The 22,394-nt window shown below is 43.8% G+C and overlaps 1 protein-coding gene across 4 annotated transcripts in view; it reads left to right on the top strand.

The window, feature by feature from the left end:
• KLHL5 (kelch like family member 5) overlaps positions 1-22,394 on the top strand; it is a 108,154-nt gene that overhangs the window by 25,151 nt on the left and 60,609 nt on the right. The window contains exon 1 of one of the 4 annotated variants that reach the window (XM_075346970.1): positions 5,845-5,866. The exons of 2 other annotated variants lie outside the window; for them this stretch is intronic. Coding sequence is in view for 1 of the 2 variants with exons in the window: in XM_075346967.1 (XP_075203082.1) it covers positions 21,198-21,577 (380 nt within the window). In the remaining variant the exon portion in view is untranslated. Of the gene's footprint in view, positions 1-5,844; positions 5,867-20,829; positions 21,578-22,394 lie in introns of those variants that run through there. One more of the 4 variants, XM_075346967.1, reaches the window with a different exon arrangement.

The following is a 22,394-nucleotide window of genomic DNA, read 5'->3' as shown; positions in this document are numbered from 1 at the left end:
TCGTATGCAAATTTCTAAAATCGTCCATGGGGGCGGGCTGCCTGGGGTCCGTTGCTGTCCTCCTGCAGATTTACGCCGCCCCCGAACGCTGAATTTCAAAAGCTCAGGACGCCGCCCCTGGGTGCCCGTGGTCCCGCGCATGCGCTGCTCCACTGTAGCGGTGCCGTGCACGTGTGACCGCTAGTGACTCTTTGCGCGGGCACGAGGTTATGGGCGGCGCTGTGAGTGCCATCAGTAAGTGCCGCCCATAACCTCGTGACCGCACTTTCCCCTATGACTCCAGCGTTATGCGCAAGCGCTCGCTGGCCTGATGCCCGGACGTCCCCTCCTTCCCATCCTGCTCAGCAGCAGGAAATAGATGGGAAGGAGGGGACGTCCAGGCATCAGGCCAGCGAGCGCTTGCGCATAACGCTGGAGTCATAGGGGAAAGTGCGGTCACGAGGTTATGGGCGGCACTTACTGATGGCACTCACAGCGCCGCCCATAACCTCGTTCCCGCGCAAAGCGTCACTAGCGGTCACACGTGCACGCAGTGCACGGCACCGCTACGGTGGAGCAGCGCATGCGCGGGACCACGGGCACCCAGGGGCGGCGTCCTGAGCTTTTGAAATTCAGCGTTCGGGGGCGGCGTAAATCTGCAGGAGGACAGCAACGGACCCCAGGCAGCCCGCCCCCATGGATGATTTTAGAAATTTGCATACGAAAAGGTACCAGTTTACAAAGTGTTTATTTTGGTATAAAAGGTGCCAAAAAAACTATAGGAAGCTTCCTAGAATGCAGCCCAGGAGCTGCAGAGGGGGGAACTTTTAGCTTTATAGCTAAATTTCTGATGACAGGTTCCCTTTAAATTCACCTTCCTACCTGCTTGTTTTCTCTCTAGCTCTCTCCCTTCCCTCTTCTTTGACATCTCTGACTTAAAAAATTCATAGATGGGAGGAGACAGATGGGAAAACAAGTACGGTATGTGGGAAGGTGGATTTAATTGTTTGGCTCCGCCATGATGTATTGAGAGTCGGTCCTTGGTTTGAACAGTCATTCTGTGCTCTGTCCCTACCTGTGGCCAAACATTTTTGTAACTCAGACCACCACATCATGGACATGAAATTGCTGGTATTGAAAGGAAATTTCAAGTCCCAAAGAGACAGACTATGGGAGTACAAACTTATGATGACCTTTGACACATTCAGAGCAGGAATGAATGTGTCACATGGATTCATGTCTTTTTACATCAATTAAGAGATGTGATCCTCAGAGCATCTGGGGGCATCCAAGCTCTGGACCAGACCCTAATCAGAGGACAATAAAACTTTCACACTGCTTATCTATGAACTGCAGCAATATTTATGGCTACAACAGTTTCCTCCCTTGCCATAGTGATAGTTCTGCTTCACATAGAATGGGGCAGTAAAGACAAGTTATGTCCTGTTGTGTATAAATATGTGACTCCTCAGATTTTGGGTTATATTGAGCCTGAAGAAGAGACCTGAGTAGTCTCGAAAGCTTGTTATTATTACCATCTTTTCAGTTAGCCAACCACTGAAGGTATCAACCACTGAGGACTTCAGTTCTTTTAAACACTTTTTTTTATCTCTACTGGTTAACACGGTACAAAGATATATTTTACCTGTCCCTTTAAACACATTTGAAGATTAATAGCGGTTTTTTTTACATGACAGATTCCCTTTAAGAAGCGGAGAAGCCATACAAAACCTTGTGTGTATGTGTAACTCATATTCTGCATTTCCATAGAAATATTCTGCTTTAATTCGCTTATATTTTCTTGGGAAGAAAATCTTGCCTTGAACTCACATTCTAGGGTGACGGAAAGTAGGGCACAGTAACATAAATCATTAATATGTTTGCAGTGTGCATAATCTGTGCAGCCGCAAAGCCTATTTCCCTTAACCATGCTGTACCAATTATTTATCCGGCACAGTGCAATGTCTTTGTGTGACACAATATATTATATTACATTTTTGGAATACAACTAACAGAATATTAAAATACTCAATCATTGATTAATGTTTTATGCTTTTGCAAAGCGCGGGGCAATATGTAATATTGATTTCTATCATAGCGTCTTGAAAGATTCATGAATTCTAAAATGGAAGAGAGAGTTAATAGTGATTTATGAAGTTTATTTTCCTAAAGTGTCAAATATCCTTTTTATGTGTCTATTCCGTTATTAATTTTTATATCGGGCAGCTGTAATGTTCCAGATGGAAGAACTATAACCGGGACAGAGAGACCATGAACCATTTTATGATTGACTTGGCTGAAAACTAGTGTTGTGAATAAGCCTTACGTCGGGTTCTCGGTCCATATACGTACCACAATGCCCAGCCTGACCGGATGTTTGCTGACCTAAATAGGCTACATATATGCCCATGACCCTGGAATTGTTGATTCCGGTCTTCTTTTCATACTCCACCCCTCCATTCCCATTTCGTATCTAAAATAACTACACAGACACCAATTTATCTTTGGATAATTTTGGCCATAGCAGCCGTTTATTAAACAAAATACATAACAAAATTGCAATATGGTAAGGTCCTTGAAGCTACAAACCCTGGTGATTCCTACAACCGAACCATAAAACCAACTTGCTCCCAGCCGTTACCCACACTGGCTCAGGAGCACCAAACGGTAAGGGTTAATCCTCCGTTAACCCCAAACACACCCATAGGGGCCCCGACCTACCCCGTCGGGATCCCCCCCAAAAATCACCAGGTGACCAGCCATTCTGCCAATGAGGGGATCCATACCCGGATGGATTTCCTGACCCAATTTTAAACCAACTTCAAGGATCCACCAATAAAACTGCCAACCAGTCACTACGACCCGAGAAACGACCCCGTACCACCCCCCCCACCAACTGAACATCCCAATCATACCACAAAATATTAGGGAGGGCTGGTGGGACTCCTACTTCTGTCCCAGGAGCGGGAAAAGTGCCGCTCCTCCCCCCTAGCTATCCCTTTATTTCAAAATCAGGCTCACTCCCCCTCCCCCACCCATGACACCCTGACCTCCCCACCAATCAGTGTCATGTCGGCCTCCGCAAATGCCCAGGGGAGAGGGGGGGCAATGCTCCGTCCTTTCATGATGCTGCTAGTTTGGCTCAGGAGATATGTGGGTCCATCTGGTCAATGTGATCTGACCATGGAATACAGCTGTCCAAGCCCAGCCTCAGGGCTCATTCACATGTCCGTATTTAATCACATACGTGAAAACAAATACTACTGGTGTCATCAGTGTTTTTCTTCAGTGTATGATCCGTGTGTCTGGTTTCCCCATCAGCGTCGTTAGTGTATTTACGGATAGATACAGTTGTGCTCAAAAGTTTACATACCCCGGCAGATTTTTTGCTTTCTTGGCCTTTTTTCAGAGAGTATAAATGATAACATAAACTCCTTTTTTTTTTTTTTTCTACTCATGGTTAGTGGTTGGGTGAAGCCATTTATTGTCAAACTACTGTGTTTTTTCTCTTTTTAAATCCTAATGCCAACCAAAAACATCCAAATGACCCTGATCAAAAGTTGATACCCCAGTTCTTAATACTGTACCGTGTATTGCCCCCTTTTAACATCAATGACAGCTTGAAGTCTTTTGTTGTCGATGAGACCAGGGCCGGCTCCAGGTTTTTGTGGGCCCTGGGCGAAAGAGTGTCAGTGGGCACCATCCACACATAGACATGCTCAGATGCATACAGGCATACGTACACATACATATTTAAAGAGAAATTCACAAAAACACATAAACAGACATACCGTAAATCTAGACAGTCATATACATTTACATACATAGATACAGATTATACATGCACACACAGACACATTAGGCTATGTGCGCACGTGTGCATAATTCATGCAGTTACGCTGCGCTTTGTAGCGCAGCGTAACTGCATGCGTCCTGCGTCCCCTGCACAGTCTATGGAGATTGTGCAGGGGCCGTGCGCACGTGGCGTTTTAGAGCGCAGCGCTTCGGCTACTGCCGAAGCGCTGCGTTCTAAGAAGTGAGGTTATGTGCGCACGTTGCGTACAGTCACTGCAGAAATTTCTGCAGCGATCTGAAGAGCACATGTGCGCTTTAAATCGCTGAAATCGCAGAAATGTCCATAGTGAAAAAAAAACGATTCCATGCACTCTGCCTGCAGCTCCTGCCATAGACAGAGCAGGGGCTGACATGTCACTTCTTCCGTGCGCTTTGCTGGCAGCTCCTGCTCTGTCTATGGCAGGAGCTGCAGGCAGTGCGGCATGGAATCGGCTTTTTTTTTTCACTACGGACATTTCTGCAGCGATTTAAAGCGCACATGTGCTCTTCAGATCGCTGCAGAAATTTCTGCAGTGACTGTACGCAACGTGCGCACATAGCCTTAGAGATATTTTTAATATTGGGAAGCCGGCAACAGCCTCATTCTCCTCCCCGCTTGTCTCCATCCAGCTCCTCCTGGGTATGTGTTTGTGCCACGCTGATTAATGGCAGTCACTAACAGACATGGCCGCACATAGAGTACACTAAAACTGCTGTATATACGGTACATCACAAGAGAGGCTGGGGACCTACACATTACTGGGGGACATACATATTACTGAAGAAAGGGGTATACAGCAATGGGGGGCATACAGCTCTAGAGGGGGGCAGTGGATCTGGGGTGGGGTTACAAACTGCTCTGAGGTGGGGGGGTTACATGCAGCTCTGGGGGTATACTGCACCGGGGTGGAGGGGACATACAACTCTGGGGGTATAGTAGTATGCAGGCCCCATATTCCTCCATATAGTATTATGCAGCCCCCATATTGCACTATGCAGCCCCTATACGGCATTTATACAGCTCCCATATGGCAGTATGCAGCATACATATGGCATTATGCAGCCCACATATGGCATTATGCAGCCCCCATATGGCATTGTGCAGTCTCCATATAGCACAATGCAGGCCCAGATAGCATTAGGCACCCTCATGTAGTATACAGCTTGCATATAGCACAATGCAGACCCAGATAGCGCTAGGCACCTTCATGTAGTATACAGCCCCTATATAGCACAATGCAGACCCAGATAGCATTAGGCATCTTCATGTAGTATACAGCCCCCTATAGCATTAGGCATCCTCATGTAGTATATAGCCTGTATATAGCACAGTACAGACCCAGATCATATTGGGCACCTTCATGTAGTATACAGTCCCATATAGCACAGTGCAGACCCAGATAACATTAGGCATCGTCATGTAATATACAGCCCCACATAGCACAGTATAGACCTAGATAGCATTAGGCACCTTCATGTAGTACACAGCCCTATATAGCACAATGTAGACCCAGATAGCTTTAGGCACCTTCATGTAGTTTACAGTCCGTTGATAGCACAGTACAGACCCAGATACCAGTAGGCACCTTCATGTAGTATACAGCCCCATATAGCACAGTGCAGACCCAGATTTTCCTTCAAATGCCTCCCTATTGTGCATATTGAAACAGCCGCACCGCTAGTTTTCACTGAGTCCTGTATTTCAGCTGATGTTATTTGTGGGTTTTTCTTTGCATCCCAAACAATTTTCCTTGCAGTTGTGACCGAAATTTTTGTTGGTCTACCTGATCGTAACTTGGTTTTTACAGAGCCCCTGATTTTCCATTTGTTAATCACAGTTTGAACACTGCTGAATGGCATTATCAATTCCTTGGATATCTTTTTGTATCCCTTCCCTGTTTTATACAGTTCAACTATCTTTTCCCATAGATCCGTTGACAATTCTTTTGCTTTTCCAACGACACACAATCCAGAAAAGTCAGTGGCTGGATAAAAGATGCAAGAGTTTGTCTGGATCCCAGAAAAACACTGATTACAAGCAAACAGGTCACAGGTGAGGAGGTTACATTTATTAGCCATTCAAACCTACGAGTCAACTTCTGTGCATGTTAACAGGCCAAAATCACCAGGGTATGTGACCTTTTGATCAGGGTCATTTGGATGTTTTTGGTTGTCATTATGATTTAAAAAGAGAAAACACAGTAGTTTGACAATAAATGGCTTCACCCAACTAACTGCAGCAGAAGATATCGTAGCAGACGTCTGCTGCAGCTAATTGGTAACATCAGCTGTTCTCCAGTCTTGTTGTGACCGCGCGTGCTCCCACAGTCACAACGAGATCTGAAGAAGCGAGGGCGCATGCGCCGCCCTCTCAGACACCAAACTGTGTAATGCGGGCTTCAAAAACATGCCGCCGGAGATAAGCGCTATGTGCAGGCGCCAACTCCGACGCCGTGTAACTGAAGATATAAATTTGCATACAGCCAGAGAGAGGGAGGAACAGGCGGCTGGGGGGGGAGGGGAATCATGTGTATAACCCACCCAGATATTATCTGGAGACGTGCACACGTCAATCAAAAAGTGGATGAATTTTCAAACTTCATAAACTTGGATTTCACAGCCTAAACATCCGAGCTGCCCACTAATGGTATGTACAGCCTGTGCCTGATAGTGCCAGTACTGCACTGGCTTTACCTGATATACCAAAATCCCGATGTTTGGTTCCCTTTAACGAGTAACCCAGTTAGCGAGTATTTCGCCTAACGAGCAAAGCATGCTGTAAATTTGTAACTCTGTTTATGAGCAAGCTTTGCTGAAAGAGCAAAATACTCATTGCACACAATTCCGGTTCCGTACATCCACCGTGCTCTAACCCGCTCTTGCAGTCCACACAAAAACACGCACAAACACGCATGCACGCACACATATTATGCTCACCTTACCTTTCGTTCCATCGCCGGCCTCCTGGAACTTGCAGTTCGCCGGTACAGGATGTGTATCAGGTAACCACCGCGACGAGGGAGGAACTTCCATTGCCAGAACACTGACGTTAAAGGCAGGAGCTGCTTGCCTCTGAGTGGCCAGCGCGCTGCCTTTGAGTAGCAGCTGACAGAGGAAGTTCCTCCCTTGTCGCGATGGTTAATGGATGATATACATCTTGTAGCGGCGAACTACAAGATCCATGAGGCCGGCGATGGAACGGAAGGTAAGGTGAGCATAATATGTGTAAATTCCGTTCCATCGCCGGCCTCCTGGAACTTGCAGTTTGCCATCGCCGGCCTCCTGGAACTTGCAGTTTGCCGGTACAGGATGGGTATCGGTAACCATCGTGACGAGCGAGGAACTTCGGCTGTCAGCCTCTACTCGAAGGCAGCGCGCTGGCCAATCAGAGGCAAGTGGCTCCTGCCTTTGACATCAGCGCTCTGGCAGCGGAAGTTCCTCCCTCGTCGCGATGGTTACCCGATACACATCCTGTACCGGCAAACTACAAGAACCATGAGGCCGGTGAGGGAACGGAAGGTAAGGTGAGCATAGTGTGTGTGTGTGTGTGTGTGTGTGTGTGTGTGTGTGTGTGCGTGTGCGTGCAAGTGTGGAATGGCACAATAGGGGCCCAGGATGGGACATGTAACACGTTGTGGAAGGAATTGTCTGCATTGCAATGATTTCCTATGGGATATCTTGTGTTGCTGAACGAGTAACTTGGTTAACAAGCACAGTCCCAGAACGGATTGTTCTCGTTAACCAAGGTTCCACTATATTTTATTGCACTGCTGGAGTGGTGCTTTGAATCTAAAGGCCGCTTTACACGCTGCAATATCGTTACCGATATCGCTAGCGTGCGTACCCGCCCCCATAGTTTGTACGTCACGGGCAAATCACTGCCCGTGGTGCACAAAATCGCGCGGACCTGTTACACTACTTACCTGCCTAGCGACGTCGCTGTGACTGGCGACCCGCCTCCTTTCTAAGGACTTCATCCTCTGGAAAATCTTGTATCATAAACTATTCTTGGTGGTACTCCTTCCATCCTGCTCCATTATTTTCTTCTCTTCTGAAACAGCCCTCTTGTGGCGGTATGTGAGAATGTATTACCCTTATGTTCTGACTGTAACCGCGATATACTGAGCCATGCATACTTTGATACGCTCAGACATGGTATCTATTGTATATAGTTGTATATTATGTAATATATGTAAATATTGATTTCTTTATTTCTCACTTCACAGCGACTATACATGATAAAGGCTGTTGGGCCGAAACTTCCACCATCTTTTGTCGCCATCAAATAAATAATCACTTTTTCTTTTTTGCAAAGAAAAGAAAACTTTTTGTCTTCATTTTATCAACAAGAGAGTGCAGTGTCTATTATATAATACGCTCTGGGACTATTGACCCCAAACTCTAATGAAACCATACTTCAGCTGAGTGCACACCAATACCCTATAACTTTGATATCCTTTCTAAGGGGGCGGTTCGTTCGGAGTCACAGCGACGTCACTAAGCGGCCGCCCAATCGAAACGGAGGGGCGGAGATGAGCGGGACATAACATCCCGTCCACTTCCTTCCTTCCGCATTACCGGTGGACGCAGGTAAGGTGAGGTTCCTCGTTCCTGCGGTGTCACACGTAGCGATGTGTGCTGCCGCAGGAACGACAAACCACATCGTACAAGCAGCAACAACGATAAATGGTGAAGAGGGGGGCATGTCACCGATTAGCGATTTTACACTTTTTTGCAACAATTTAAAATCGCTCATAGGTGTCACACGCAACGACATCGCTAAAGCGGCCGGATGTGCATCACAAATTCCGTGACCCCAACAAGATCGCTTGAGCAATGTCGTAGTGTGTAAAGCGGCCCTAAGTCACCTGCCCCATGTCTTATACTCACCTTCCAGGGTCTCATTTTTTTTTTCCAGTGTTTCTCCATTTGGTCTCAGGCGATTTATGACCTGCCGGCAGCTCCAGTGTTGTATTGAGTTGTGACTTGTGCTCTATACAAGTCTATGAGAGCCTCGTTCTGGCTCTGATAGTTACATTAAGAACTTGTGTTGTAACTTCTGACTTCCAGTTGGTCAGAAGTTATGTACACAAGATGACGCCGCAGGGCCAGAGTGAGTCCGAAAGGATGAAAATGCCGGAGGGTGAGTACAAGACCAGGGGCTTAGATTAAAGTGCCTCTGCAGCACCTCTAAAAAAACAACAAAAATGCTTTAGCTTCTACTGTAACAAAAAACACAAACATATGGCACACGTATGACAAGTGAGAAAATTATCGTCCCACTTTTCTGGATGAAAATCGAACTGATTTTTTAATTTTTTTTTTTTAACTCGTGTAAACCAAGCCTGCTGCTCATATTTACATAAGAGCTCACATTTCAAGGCTTCTTTGCTGATTCTACGGTCATGCTGCTCGTTTTCCCGGTAGAATGACCTGCACCACACCAGAAACATGATGGACCCATCTTTATAAGTCAGTGTGGATACATACTGATGGGGAATTTAGATTGTGAGCCCCAATGGGGACAGGGATGATGGTGTGGAATTAATGGTTGCTTTTTAAGTGAGTAAGATAAATACGGTAAATACATGTCACGGTGACAGTGTCCATTATGTCATGGATCAATCGATACAGAACAGAATAGCCAAACTCTGAAATCTGGTATAAATCCAGCCTAATGTGCTGCCTGGCAATGGAAATCATTCTAATGTATGGATCCAAGATGCCAGCAGATACATACAACTCAGTGACTTTTTTTTTTTTCTCCCTCATTTATCCATGTTTTATTTATAGGGCAGACATGGCAGGATTAGTACTGTACATTCCTTTACAGTCTTCCCATTCTGTATATTACACTTCTTAGGGTGCAGTCCCACTTGCTCGTGTCTCGCATCGCATCACCCGGCATGGCCGCACACTCTCCGAACAGGAGCGTCTCATGTTGTGAATGTCATCTGAGGGGGTGATGGTTTGGAGCTCCCTCTGGTGGTCAGGACTGGGGGTGAAGCTGACTGTGACTCAACAGATGTGGGAGTTAATTGGGAGTTTGGGAAGCCCAATTGCAGATCAGCCTGGGTTATATAGTAGACCAGTGTCTGCTGGCTGGGGCCGGTTATAGATGTTGCTCCTCAGTCTCTCAATTGGCATGGACTTATAAATCATTTATCCTGTGCCTGTACCATTCCAGATAAGTTGCAAGTTCTTTGCTTTATTGCCTGATCCACACCTAAGGGGATTTGTTTTTCTTTTTATTTTGCTGAAAGTCTGTTTTCTTGCAGGAGAGTAATTGTCTTTCTGTTTTGATGAGCATGGGGGTTCCCCCTCTGCAGGCCCCACTGCAAGAAAAGGGAGATTCTCCTTGTTCTATTTGATCATTTGCACTTTTGTATTTCTTGTGTTTTTTTGGTATTTCGTTTCTCCCATTATTTACAAGAGTACCTGATATAGTGGGGGAGAGTCCGTCTGGTCTCAGTATTTTTTGTTATCAGGAGATTGGTATTTTTGCAGGGTTTTTTGCTGGCCGCAATCAGTTATGTTTCCTGTCCTGTTCTATCTAGGAAGTCGGGCCTCGCCTTTGCTAATCCATATTTTCTATCTGTGTATTGTATTTTCTTACATCACCGTTGGCTTTATATGTTGGGGGCTTACTATTCCTTTGGGGACTACTCTGAGGCAAGATAGAAATGAGGAAACCTATCTGTGAGGTGTAGTAAGTTTCTCCGGCTGTGACGAGGCGTCTAGGTGTGTTCAGGAGCACTCCACGGCTACTTCTAGTGTGGTCTGACAGGGGATTGCGGTCAGCTCAGTTTCAACTACTCTTGTGTTTTTCTGCTGATGGGATTTTTGTGATTGTCTACGGTGACCAGATCATAACAGTCTCAGCTGCATAGAAATACATGTAGCCAACCACCCCTGTCCGGAGAGTGTGCAGTTGTGCTGGGTGATGTGATGCGATACGATACACGGGCAAGTGGGACTGCACCCTTATGTTGTATCTCTGCAGCTCGTTCTTTGCTGCTTTCCTACATTTCTCCTCCATTGTTTTCACCTGCAGCATTAACCTTGTGTTTTTTTCTTCTGCAGCCAAAACCTGCTCTCTTGGCAGTACAAATGCTGCGTTTGCAGTGTTTTTGTTGTCTTTTTCTGCAATATCCTTTTAGATGTGGATTGTGTGTTTTTGTCTACAGTTCATATTAGTTTTATTCACCAAAAACATCGCAAAAAAGCCTTTTTTTTTGTTTTAAATTTCCTATTTTCACTGCTGTCTATAGGTGAAAAAAGCTGCAACAACGCTTAAAGAATTGACATACTGCAGATTTCAATAAAACACTACAGTTCTCAAATTCTATCAAGAAAGAATAAAAATAAATGTGTGCATGAGACTGTAGTATGTATGTATGTATGTATGTATGTATGTATGTATGTATGTGTGTGTGTGTATAATATATATATTACATTGCCTTGCGAAAGCATTCGGCCCCCTTAAATTTTTCAACCTTTTCCCAGGCTTCAAACAGATAAAAAAAATTAAATTTCATGGTGATGAATCAACAAGTGGGACACAATTGTGAATGTGAACGATATTTATGGCTTATTTTAAACTTTTGTAAAAAATAAAAAAACTGAATATTGGGGCGTGTAATATTATTCGTCCCCTTTACTTTCAGTGCAGCAAACTCACTCCAGAAGTTCATTGAGGATCTCTGAATGATCCAATGTTGTCCTAAATGACTGATGATAAATATAAGCCCCTGTGTGTAATCAAGTCTCTGTATAAATGCACCTGCTCTGTGATAGTTTTAGTGTTATGTTTAAAGCACAGAGAGCATAATGAAGACCAAGGAACACAACAGGCAGGTCCGTGATACTGTTGTGGAGAAGTTTAAAGCTGGATTTGGTTACAAAAAGATTTCTACAACTTTAAACATCCCAAGAAGCACTGTGCAAGTGATCATATTAAAATGGAAGGAGTATCGTACCACTGCAAATCTACCAAGACCCGGCCGTCTCTCAAAAATTTCATCTCAAACAAGAAGACGACAGATCAGAGATGCAGCCAAGAGGCCCATGATCACTCTGGATGAACTGCAGAGATCTACAGCTAAGGTGGGAGAGACTTTCCATAGGACCGCAATCAGTTGTACACCGCACAAATCTGGACTTTATGGAGAATGGCAAGAAGAAAGCCATTTCTCAAAGCTATCCATGAAAAGTGTTGTTTAAAGTTTGCCACAAGCCACCTGGGAGACACACCAAAGATGTGAAAGACAGTGCTCTGGTCAGATGAAACCAAAATAGAACTTTTCGGGCACAATGCCAAACATATCGTTGGTGTAAAAGCAACACAGCTCATCACCATAAACACACCATCCCCACTGTCTAACATGGTGGTGGCAGCAGCATGGTTTGTGCCTGCTTTCCTTCAGTAGGGACAGGGAAGATGGTTAAAATTGATGGGAAGATAGATGGAGCCAAATACAGGACCATTTTTGAAGAAAACCTGTCGGAGTCTGCAAAAGACCTGAGACTGGGACGAAGATTTGTCTTCCAACAAGACAAACATAAAGCAAAATCTACAATGGAATGGTTCAAAAATACATGTATCCAGGTGTTAGAATGGCCAAGTCAAAGTCCAGACCTGAATCCAATCGAGAATCTGTGGAAAGAGCTGAAAACTGCAGTTCACAAACACTCTCCATCCAACCTCACTCAGCTCCACCTATTTGCAAAGGAAGAATGGACAAGAATTTCAGTCTCTCGATGTGCAAAACCGATAGAGACATACACCAAGCGACTTGCAGCTGTAATCGCAGCAAAAGGTGGTGCTACAAAGTATTAATTTAAAGGGGCCGAATAATATTGCACACCACATTTTTCAGTTTTTTATTTTTTACAAAAATTTAAAATAAGCAATAAATATCGTTCAACTTCACAATTGTGTCCCACTTGTTGATTCTTTGTGTGAAGCCTGAAATGTGGGAAACGGATATTCAGGGGGCTGAATACTTTCGCAAGACACAGTGCAGACCAAAAGTTTGGACACCTCATTCAAAGAGTTTTCTTTATGTTCATGACAATGAAAATTGAAGATTCACATTGAAGGCATCAAAACTATGAATTAACACATGTGGAATGAAATACCTAACAGAAAAGTGTGAAACAACTGAAAATATGTCTTATATTCTAGGTTTTTCAAAGTAGCCACCTTTTGCTTTGATTACTGCTTTGCACACTCTTGGTTTTCTCTTGATGAGCTTCAAGAGGTAGTCACCGGAAATGGTTTTCACTTCACAGGTGTGCCCTGTCAGGTTTAATAAGTGGGATTTCTTGCCTTATAAATGGAATTGGGACCATCAGTTGTGTTGTGCAGAAGTCTGGTGGATACACAGCTGATATAGTCCTAATGAATATACTGTTAGCTGCTTTTTTTCTTGCCAGAATACAAAGTCTAAGTAAAGAAAAGTGAGTGGTCATCATTACTTTAAGAAATGATGGTCCGTCAGTCCGAAAAATTGGGAAAACTTTGAAAGTGTCCCCAAGTGCAGTGGCAAAAACCATCAAACGCTACAAAGAAACTGGCTCACATGAGGATCGCCCCAGGAAAGGAAGACCAAGAGTAACCTCTGCTGCGGAGGATAAGTTTATCTGAGTCACCAGCCTCAGAAATCGCAGGTTAACAGCAGCTCAGATTAGAGACCAGGTCAATGCCACACATAGTTCTAGCAACAGACACATCTCTAGAACAACTGTTAAAAGGAGACTTTGTGCAGCAGGCCTTCATGGTAAAATAGCTTCTAGGAAACCACTGCTAAGGACAGGCAACAAGCAGAAGAGACTTGTTTGGGCTAAAGAACACAAGGAATGGACATTAGACCAGTGGAAATCTGTGCTTTGGTCTGATGAGTTCAAATTTGAGATCTTTGGATCCAACCACTGTGCTTTTATGCAACGCAGAAAAGGTGAACGGATGGACTCTACATGCCTGGTTCCCACCGTGAAGCATGGAGGAGGAGGTGTGATGGTGTGGGGGTGCTTTGCTGCTGACCCTATTAGGAATTTATTCAAAATTGAAGGCATACAGAAACAGCATGCCTACCACAGCATCTTGCAGCGGCGTGCTATTCCATCCGGTTTGCGTTTAGTTGGACCATCATTTATTTTTCAACAGGACAATGACCCAAAACACACCTCCAGGCTATGTAAGGGCTATTTGACTAAGAAGGAGAGTGATGGGGTGCTACGCCAGATGAATTGGTCTCCACAGTCACCAGACTTGAACCCAATCGAGATAGTTTGAGGTGAGCTGGACCGCAGAGTGAAGGCAAAAGGGCCAACAAGTGCTAAGAATTTCTGGGAACTCCTTCAAGACTGTTGGAAGACCATTTCCGGTGACTACCTCTTGAAGCTCATCAAGAGAATGCCAAGAGTGTGCAAAGCAGTAATCAAAGCAAAAGGTGGCTACTTTGAAGAACTAGAATATAAGACCTATTTTAGTTGTTTCACACTTTTTTGTTACGTATTTCATTCTACATGTGTTAATTCATAGTTTTGATGCCTTCAATTAGAATCTACAATTTTCAGAATAATGAAAATAAAGAAAACTCTTTGAATGAGAAGGTGTGTCCAAACTTTTGGTCTGTACTGTGTGTGTGTGTGTGTGTGTATATATATATTGGAGAAAATGAGTTCAAGGTGAAATAATTCATTTTTATTAAACAAAATGTAGTGACACAATTAAAACGGATAGGAAGGCATAAAAGTGGCCATGCAGCAGAATTGTTAATGGCAGCCAGAACACATAAAAGTACAGCACGTATGGAGCCCTCTCCTTCCCTGAAGAAGCTTGGTTGTGGTCTGTCTCCACAGATTGCGAAACGTACGTATGAGTCTTTTAGTAGGAATCTCCTTTAATATGGTATTGCATAATATGGTGATGTAAATGCGGTAAGAGACTCATGTACATTTCCTACTTCTCCATACGTGCTATACTTTTATGTGTTCTGGCTGCCATTAACCATTCTGCTGCATGGCCACTTTTTTGCCTTCCTGTCCGTTTTTTAATTATTTGTGTCACTACATTTTGTTTAATAAAAATGATTTTTTTTTTCTCACCTTGAACTCATTTTCTGCGGTTCTATAGCTTTGATTTGAGTTGGTAGTAATGGTTGCAGCTACACTGTATATCTGCCCATTATGTTAATTCTGGTTGTCTTTTGGAGGTTTCCTTTTTTAATGTGTGTGTGTGTATGTATATATATGTGTATGTGTGTATATATATATATATATATATATATATATGTGTGTGTGTGTGTGTGTGTGTGTGTGTGTGTGTGTGTGTGTGTATATATGTATGTATATATATATATATATATATATATATATATATATATATATATATATATATATATATATATATATATATATATATATATATATATATATATATATATATATATATATATATATATATATATAATATTATGAAACATATATATGATATAACATGACACTTTTTGTTGATGCTGTAATATCTTTATATGTATCCTCTGACCCACCAGAAAATCAGAAAACACAATATTTCAGTCATTCTCATCTTCGGCAGAATCTCTCCTAAATATTTCATGAAGAATATTCTTTGCTCTTTTCCTGCGGTGGAAATGCACCAGTGACAAATGGCCACTATGACATTACTCTTAGAAGAAATATTGATTACAATGGAAAACTTCTGACCTCAAAACTGCCGCATAAAACCATTTAAATGATTAATATTAGGGGACCCTGACATTTACCGTATGTGATGATCGTGCAGATTGTTTCCAGTTTTATTGCTGAATGCTTTGTGTGACGTCCTCTGATTCATACAGAAGCGTATTCCGAGGCGCAGAAAAGTCCAGAAACAGTCACATCATTAATACTACGGAAAATGATCTTCTGTGGCTTTACCTACTGCACCTGATGCAGCTATTGATATAGCCACAGCACCCAATTCATGGACCACTTTTCCAGATCTATCCAATAGTAAGAAAAATTATTTGCTGTATTTGTCTTGAGACCTGTGCACGTTATTTGCAATGTTTTATGATAATATAATAATATCTTTTTAATATTGACATTTTTTAATGAAATGTAACTTAAACTATTGCTCTAAAAACAAAAACTGTTATTTTCTGTTATTTTCTAAGTGCAAATGAAAGATATTCTATTATATGTAAAATATTGAAATCGGTGATATGACAGTATTCATTAACTCCGTATAATCATATCACAACAGATGTGTAAAGATTAAACTAAGGTAATAGCAGAAGTGTAAATCGATTCACTTGGTATTGCCAAAGTCATCCAATGTATAGCCTCCCTTACACTGTCACCCTGGGAGATATTGCTATCACCCTGGGGACCCACACTTAAAATAAGAGAAAAAAGTGTGATTGTGGTCTGGGCTAGGAGGAACCTCCATACCCACCGACCATTTGCTATCCAGGAGGGCAGTGACGGACTCAACACTACACATGGAGGGCAGCTAGAGAGTGACAGACCCCGCTCGACACATGGAGGGCAGCTAGAGAGTGAGCGACACCCGCTCGACACATGGAGGGCAGCTAGAGAGTGAGCGACCCCGCTCTACACATGGAGGCCAATTAGAGAGTGAGCGACCCCGCTCTACACATGGAGGCCAGCTAGAGAGTGAGCGACCCCGCTCTACACATGGAGGCCAGCTAGAGAGTGAGCGACCCCGCTCTACACATGGAGGGCAGCTAGAGAGTGAGCGACCCCGCTCTACACATGGAGGGCAGCTAGAGAGTGAGCGACCCCCGCTCTACACATGGAGGGCAGCTAGAGAGTGAGCGACCCCGCTCTACACATGGAGGGCAGCTAGAGAGTGAGCGACCCCCGCTCTACACATGGAGGGCAAGTAGAGAGTGAAAGACTCCGCACTAGACATTGGTGGACAGGTAGAGAGTGACAGACCCCGCACTAGACATTGGTGGACAGGTAGAGAGTGACAGACCCCGCACTGGACATTGGTGGACAGGTAGAGAGTGACAGAACCCACACTATACATAGAGGGGAGGTAGAGAGTTACTGACCCCAGACTACACATGGAGACTGTACAGAGACATCTCTGATAGTGATGGACGGACTCGCAGATAACCGGGACCGGCCTAACTGGATTTAAAAAAAAAAAAAAAAAAAATCTGGTTCCGGGCCGCAATTGAACTCTGTTATCTGGTTGGAGGCCGGTCTCCATATAAGTCTATGGGGACCAAAATTCGGCAATTAAAAATGGTAGAAGGGATGGGGGGATAGGCTCATGCGCTTCATACTTACTGAGTCTCCGGCGTGGCTGTAACTGCTCCCTCGACCACTCATTTACTTCCGGGGATGCTCATTATTCTTCATTGCATATGCATTGCTTTTCCCACCCGCCAGCGTCTGTGATTGGTTGCAGTTAGACATGCCCCCACCCTGGGTGCCAGTGTGTTAGATAACTGCTTCCAACCACAGATGCTATATGTGTCTATCGTGGTATGAAAATAATGTAATTTATTTGGCATAGGGCCCCTCCGTATTATGATAACCAGCACAGATACGGCTAAATACTGCCGTGTGCCTATCTTTCCATGGTTATTGGGCTTCCCCAACCTTAAAATATCAGCCTGCAGCTGCCTGGAATTCCCACATCCATTAGATGTGACTGTCCCAGCACTTTACCAGGCTCTTCCCGATTGCCCTGGTGCGGTGGCAATCTGGGTAATAAGGGGTTAATCACAGCTGCCACTAAGCCATGGATTATTATTGGAAGGAGTCTGAGACCCACCAATTACTAATCTGTAAGTGAAAAGAAATGAAAACACAAACATTGAAAAAAATCCTTTATTTGAAATAAAATACAAAAAACACCCTCTTTCACCACTTTTGTTAACTCCCAAGCCACCCCTGCAGGTTCGACGTAATCCACACTAGGTCCTACAGTAGTTTCTACAATGATTCCAGCTCTGCTACATCTGAATTCACAGCGAGTGACATAGAACATAACTGCCCGCTGTGAGCTTCAGGCAAACTCAGTGACCCCCACCTCAGGTGAGGTCACTGACTTTACTGAGGTCAGGTTACCTGTGGACACAGGTGGAGGGCCGTGGGATTCTCCAGCTGTGATCGCAAATCACCTGAGTGACATAACAGCTGATCGCGTGGCTCACTCAGTTGCTGCCTGAAGCTCACAGCGGGCAGTTATGTTCTATAGTGCTCACTGTGAATTCAGATGTACCAGAGCTGGAATCATCATGGGAGCTTGTGTGCATTACGTCAGACCTGCAGGAGCAGTTAGCGCCGCGCCGGAGACTCGGTAAGTATGAAGTGCTTGTTTCATTCCTATTTTCTTTCTTTATTTTTTTTATTTCCTGAGTTGTCGGATCTGGATCATTAGCTGTAATTCAAGGCCTGGAATGTGGGTACAGTGGAAACCGCATGGATCCGGACTTTTACAGTATGGGTCCGCTCATCACTAATCTCTGGTAAATGTTATGGTAATATCACAGTGCAAGAATGATTCACATCGGGATAATGCACAAAATATGACAAAACAGGAATTACAGACACAATTATATGACAGCTAATGCGAAAATAAAGACCTGAAAGTTTTATGGAGAGATTATCACATTGTGGGAATAATGTGCAAAGTTATGTTACAAAATGGGGAGAATAAAATTATTGATATGATAGTGATGTCACAGCACATGGATAATCAACGTAGTATTGTAATGCAATGTTAATTGACACAGGGATGTCAAAATATAGGATAGTACACAGCGATGTCACTGTACAGAGCCTAAAGGGGTATTCCCATCTCCAGGATCCTATCCCGATATCTAGTAGGTGTAATAATATTAGCAAATGCCTCCAATTAGAAATGTAGTATAGTTCTCCTGATTCGCTATGTCACTTACTTCATGTGCAAGGCATTACAGTAGCTTATATATCCATATATATGACCACTCCTAGTGAGATTTAGTTGCTAATAGTTGTAACCATGAATACCTAAACTACTGTAATGCCCTGCACATGAGGTAAGCGACATAGCTAATCAGGAGAACTATTTTTATGTTGCTTACCTCATGTGTTGGGCATTACAGTAGCTTAGGTATCCATTGTTATGAACAACTAGCAACTACCTGGCACATTATGTGTGGCCATAACCATGGATACATAAGCTACTGTAATGCCTTGCACACGATGAAAGTGACATGCCAAATTAGGACAATTATACTACATTTCTACATGTTGACGGTAGTTGCTATTATTATGATTATTATTATGATTATTATTATTATTACACCTGCTACCTATTGGTATAGGATCTTGGAGATGGAAATAGCCCTTTAAGCCCCGGTAATGCCCTGTTTGCCCATGTAATGATTGGGCACCATAGGCCTTGGTCGGTAAACTTGTATTGAGCGTGTCAGAAATATTCTAGTTGGGTTCTGGCCGTAGTCTGCATATCTCATACTTACAGTCATGTCGCTGCCGTTCCTGGCTCTGACACTGGCCAATCCTCAAAGCGCACAATGTGTGAATTCACAAGTCTGTAGTCACGTAGAACAACTCCAGGCTTGTCGATTTAGACCGGACAACCCCTTTAAGCAAGGTTGAAGCTGGGCCTTTCTTCACCTGTTACATAGATTTAATTTGGTGTTTTAACCCTGAAATTAAAGGGAACCTGTCAGGTGCAATGTGCAACCAGAACAAAAATAGCCACCAAACTGTCCCCGCATCTAGTAGGACACGTAAACAGATCTTTGGATAAAATATTTCTAAAAATCCTTTATGATATGCTTATAAGTACAGGGACTAGTCACAAGGGCGTTAGTTCCCCTGACTAGTCCACCCTCAGCATGTTAGCACGCCCACAGGGGCGTGCTAACATGCTATGCAATGCATACTGCCCAGCGTAATCAGTGGTGATGCACATACCTGTGTCCACTGTCACCGCCTCCAATGCCGGATTTGGGGTCAGTGCGCATGATCAGAAGTCACCGCATTTACGGTCATGTGCACTATGAAGCTGGGTGTACGCGTCCCGGCTTCATAGAGGTCTAGTGCGCATGACCGGAAGTGCCAGGGACTTCTGATCATGTGCACCGACCCTCAACCTGGCGTCTGAGGCGGTGACAATGGACACAGGTACGCGCATCACCACTGATGATGTTGGGTAGTATGCATTGCATAGCATTTCAGCACACCCCTGTGGGCATACTCACATGCTAAGAGGGCAGACTAGTCAGCGGAGCTAATGCCCTTGCGACTAGTCCCTTGTGCTCATTATCATATCATAAAGGATTTTTAGAAATACTCTAAAGATCTCTATGTATGCTACTAGATACAGGGACAGTTAGGCAGGGATTAGCAATATGCACTCAGAACTCCTCGTGGTTCTGGGTGCATATAGAACCTGCCAGGTTCACTTTAAGTACCTTACAAACACCATCACTTAGGGCAGATGACCTGGTAGACCCCTTTTTTCTCTTTGGCTCAGAATATATTATAAGCTATCCCTTGATCAATATCCATTATACATGACATTTTCTGATATTTGTATCTGATAATATATTTTTTGGTGTTTTTTCGCTTTCACGGTATATACTGGCTTGCACTTTTTTTGTCTTGGGTCCAGACTGTAATTCCTTGAGTGCTTTTAACTCCTCTCCCCGGGAAGGATTTTGCAGCAATGTGGGCAGCATATGGCCTTCGCTCGGCCGTAGTTTCCGAACATCGCACTGGTTGTAGAAATGTGGAACGTATTGATCAGGTCCATTATGCTGAAATATTAATTAACCGTCCATTAGATGTAAACAAGTCTGGCAGACTCTGAGGACGATATTCATGTGCCGGTTATCCTTTCCGCTTTATATACTGTATTTTTGACAGGTCAGCCAGGAATAATGATGCTGAGAGAACATAATTGTTGGCGCATTGAGCTCTTGTGGCCTCAGAAGATGAAGCATGCGAATGGAGCTGTCATTTGTGGGTATGGGGAAGGGGGAGGCGTTGAGCATCGGAAAGATTTTAATGAACGCTGTCAGTGTCTTTGAAAAGCAAATAGTCACAGACACGGGGAGAAATGCGGTGGAAAGTGCTGCACTTCTGATGGTCTCATCCTGGAGGCAGATGGGCTGCATCTCCTTACAGGGCATCTACATGACTTCAAGTGGTAATGAGTAATCTCTGGCATCCAAGAAAGGGTTATCCTCTCGTCCTCCATCCTGTGCTCGCCTACAGCTGGTCCTTTCCTTCTATCAGGTTGGATATGTAGATCTTGGCTGGGCGGCGTGGGTTTTTTTCTTCCTCCTTTAGTTGCCTAGACAATCGTTTTGCTCTCTAAAAGAATGTCTGGCTCCCGCAAGGACTTTGATGTAAAGCAGATACTAAAAATCAGATGGAGGTGGTTTGGTCACCCGACCGCACCGGTCAGTGCTATCCAACCGGGAGACTTTTTGAGTGGTGATCAGAACCTGGCGACTGGGGACAGAAAGTTTTTGGAATCGAGCAATCTTTCCCAGCCCTTGCAGTCCGTGGATAACAGGAGAACCTGCAATCAGGGCTTCCAAAATCTGCTTCCATGCACCATGGCATCTGCCCCTGAGCATAATGTCTCCTCAGCCGAACTCACAGCAGGTGCATCTGAAGCGGGGCAGTGGCTTACCAAACCAGAACCCGAGGATGGTGGCAGCGAGGAAGACATTGACTCGGAGAGCAGCTCCTGCAGGTCAGAGTATCCTTTTTGGTGATTACCTATGTAATGCATCTTTTAGGGAAAATTACATTTTAAGATGCCTTTTTTAATATTTGTTTTTTTGATCTATCCGTGAAAAATGTAATGTGCGTAACATATACATTCCCAGTCAGAATTCCTTTTTTTGTTAGAAAAACTGCATTTTAGACTGATTTATTTCTAGTGGGTTCTATTTTTTTTATTTTTTTATTTTTTTTTACTATTTTTACAGCAATTCAAAGCATGACGCCAGCATTTTTTTTTTTTTATTGCATTGCTGTAGTGGTGCTTTTAATCTAAGCCCCCAGACACCTGTCATACACTTACCTTCTGGTGACTTCACCTTCTATTGCCACCACTCCGGTTGGTCTCGGCGATTTGTGACCTGCCGGCAGCGCCAGTGTTTCATGGAGCATGCATAAGGTCACAACTCAATACAAATCTATGAGAGCCTCATTCTGGCTCTCATAGAGATGCATTGGAAGCTTGTGCTATATCGTCTGACTTCCAACACCGCAGGACCAGTGTAAACACCGGATGGCTATGGATATGACAGAGCAGGGAGCTTACATTTTAAAGAACCACTCTAGATCTGAAAAAAACCCCCAAAATGCTGGAATGGTGCTTTAATTACTAAAGTTTTTAGCTTTTTCATAAAACATTTTTTTTGTTTTTTTTTCTTTCTCCCAGAGACTAGACTTGTTTTTTCAAAAATGTACATTTGTATTGCAAGTTTAATGCTAGTGATTCTAAGGCTATGTTCACACAGTGCATCTTTGCTATCCACAGAGATGCAGCGTTTTTAGCCCTC

The sequence above is a fragment of the Anomaloglossus baeobatrachus genome, chromosome 1, assembly GCF_048569485.1.
Source record: "Anomaloglossus baeobatrachus isolate aAnoBae1 chromosome 1, aAnoBae1.hap1, whole genome shotgun sequence".
NCBI lineage: Eukaryota > Metazoa > Chordata > Amphibia > Anura > Aromobatidae > Anomaloglossus > Anomaloglossus baeobatrachus.
This window is presented reverse-complemented; position numbering and strand designations above follow the sequence as displayed.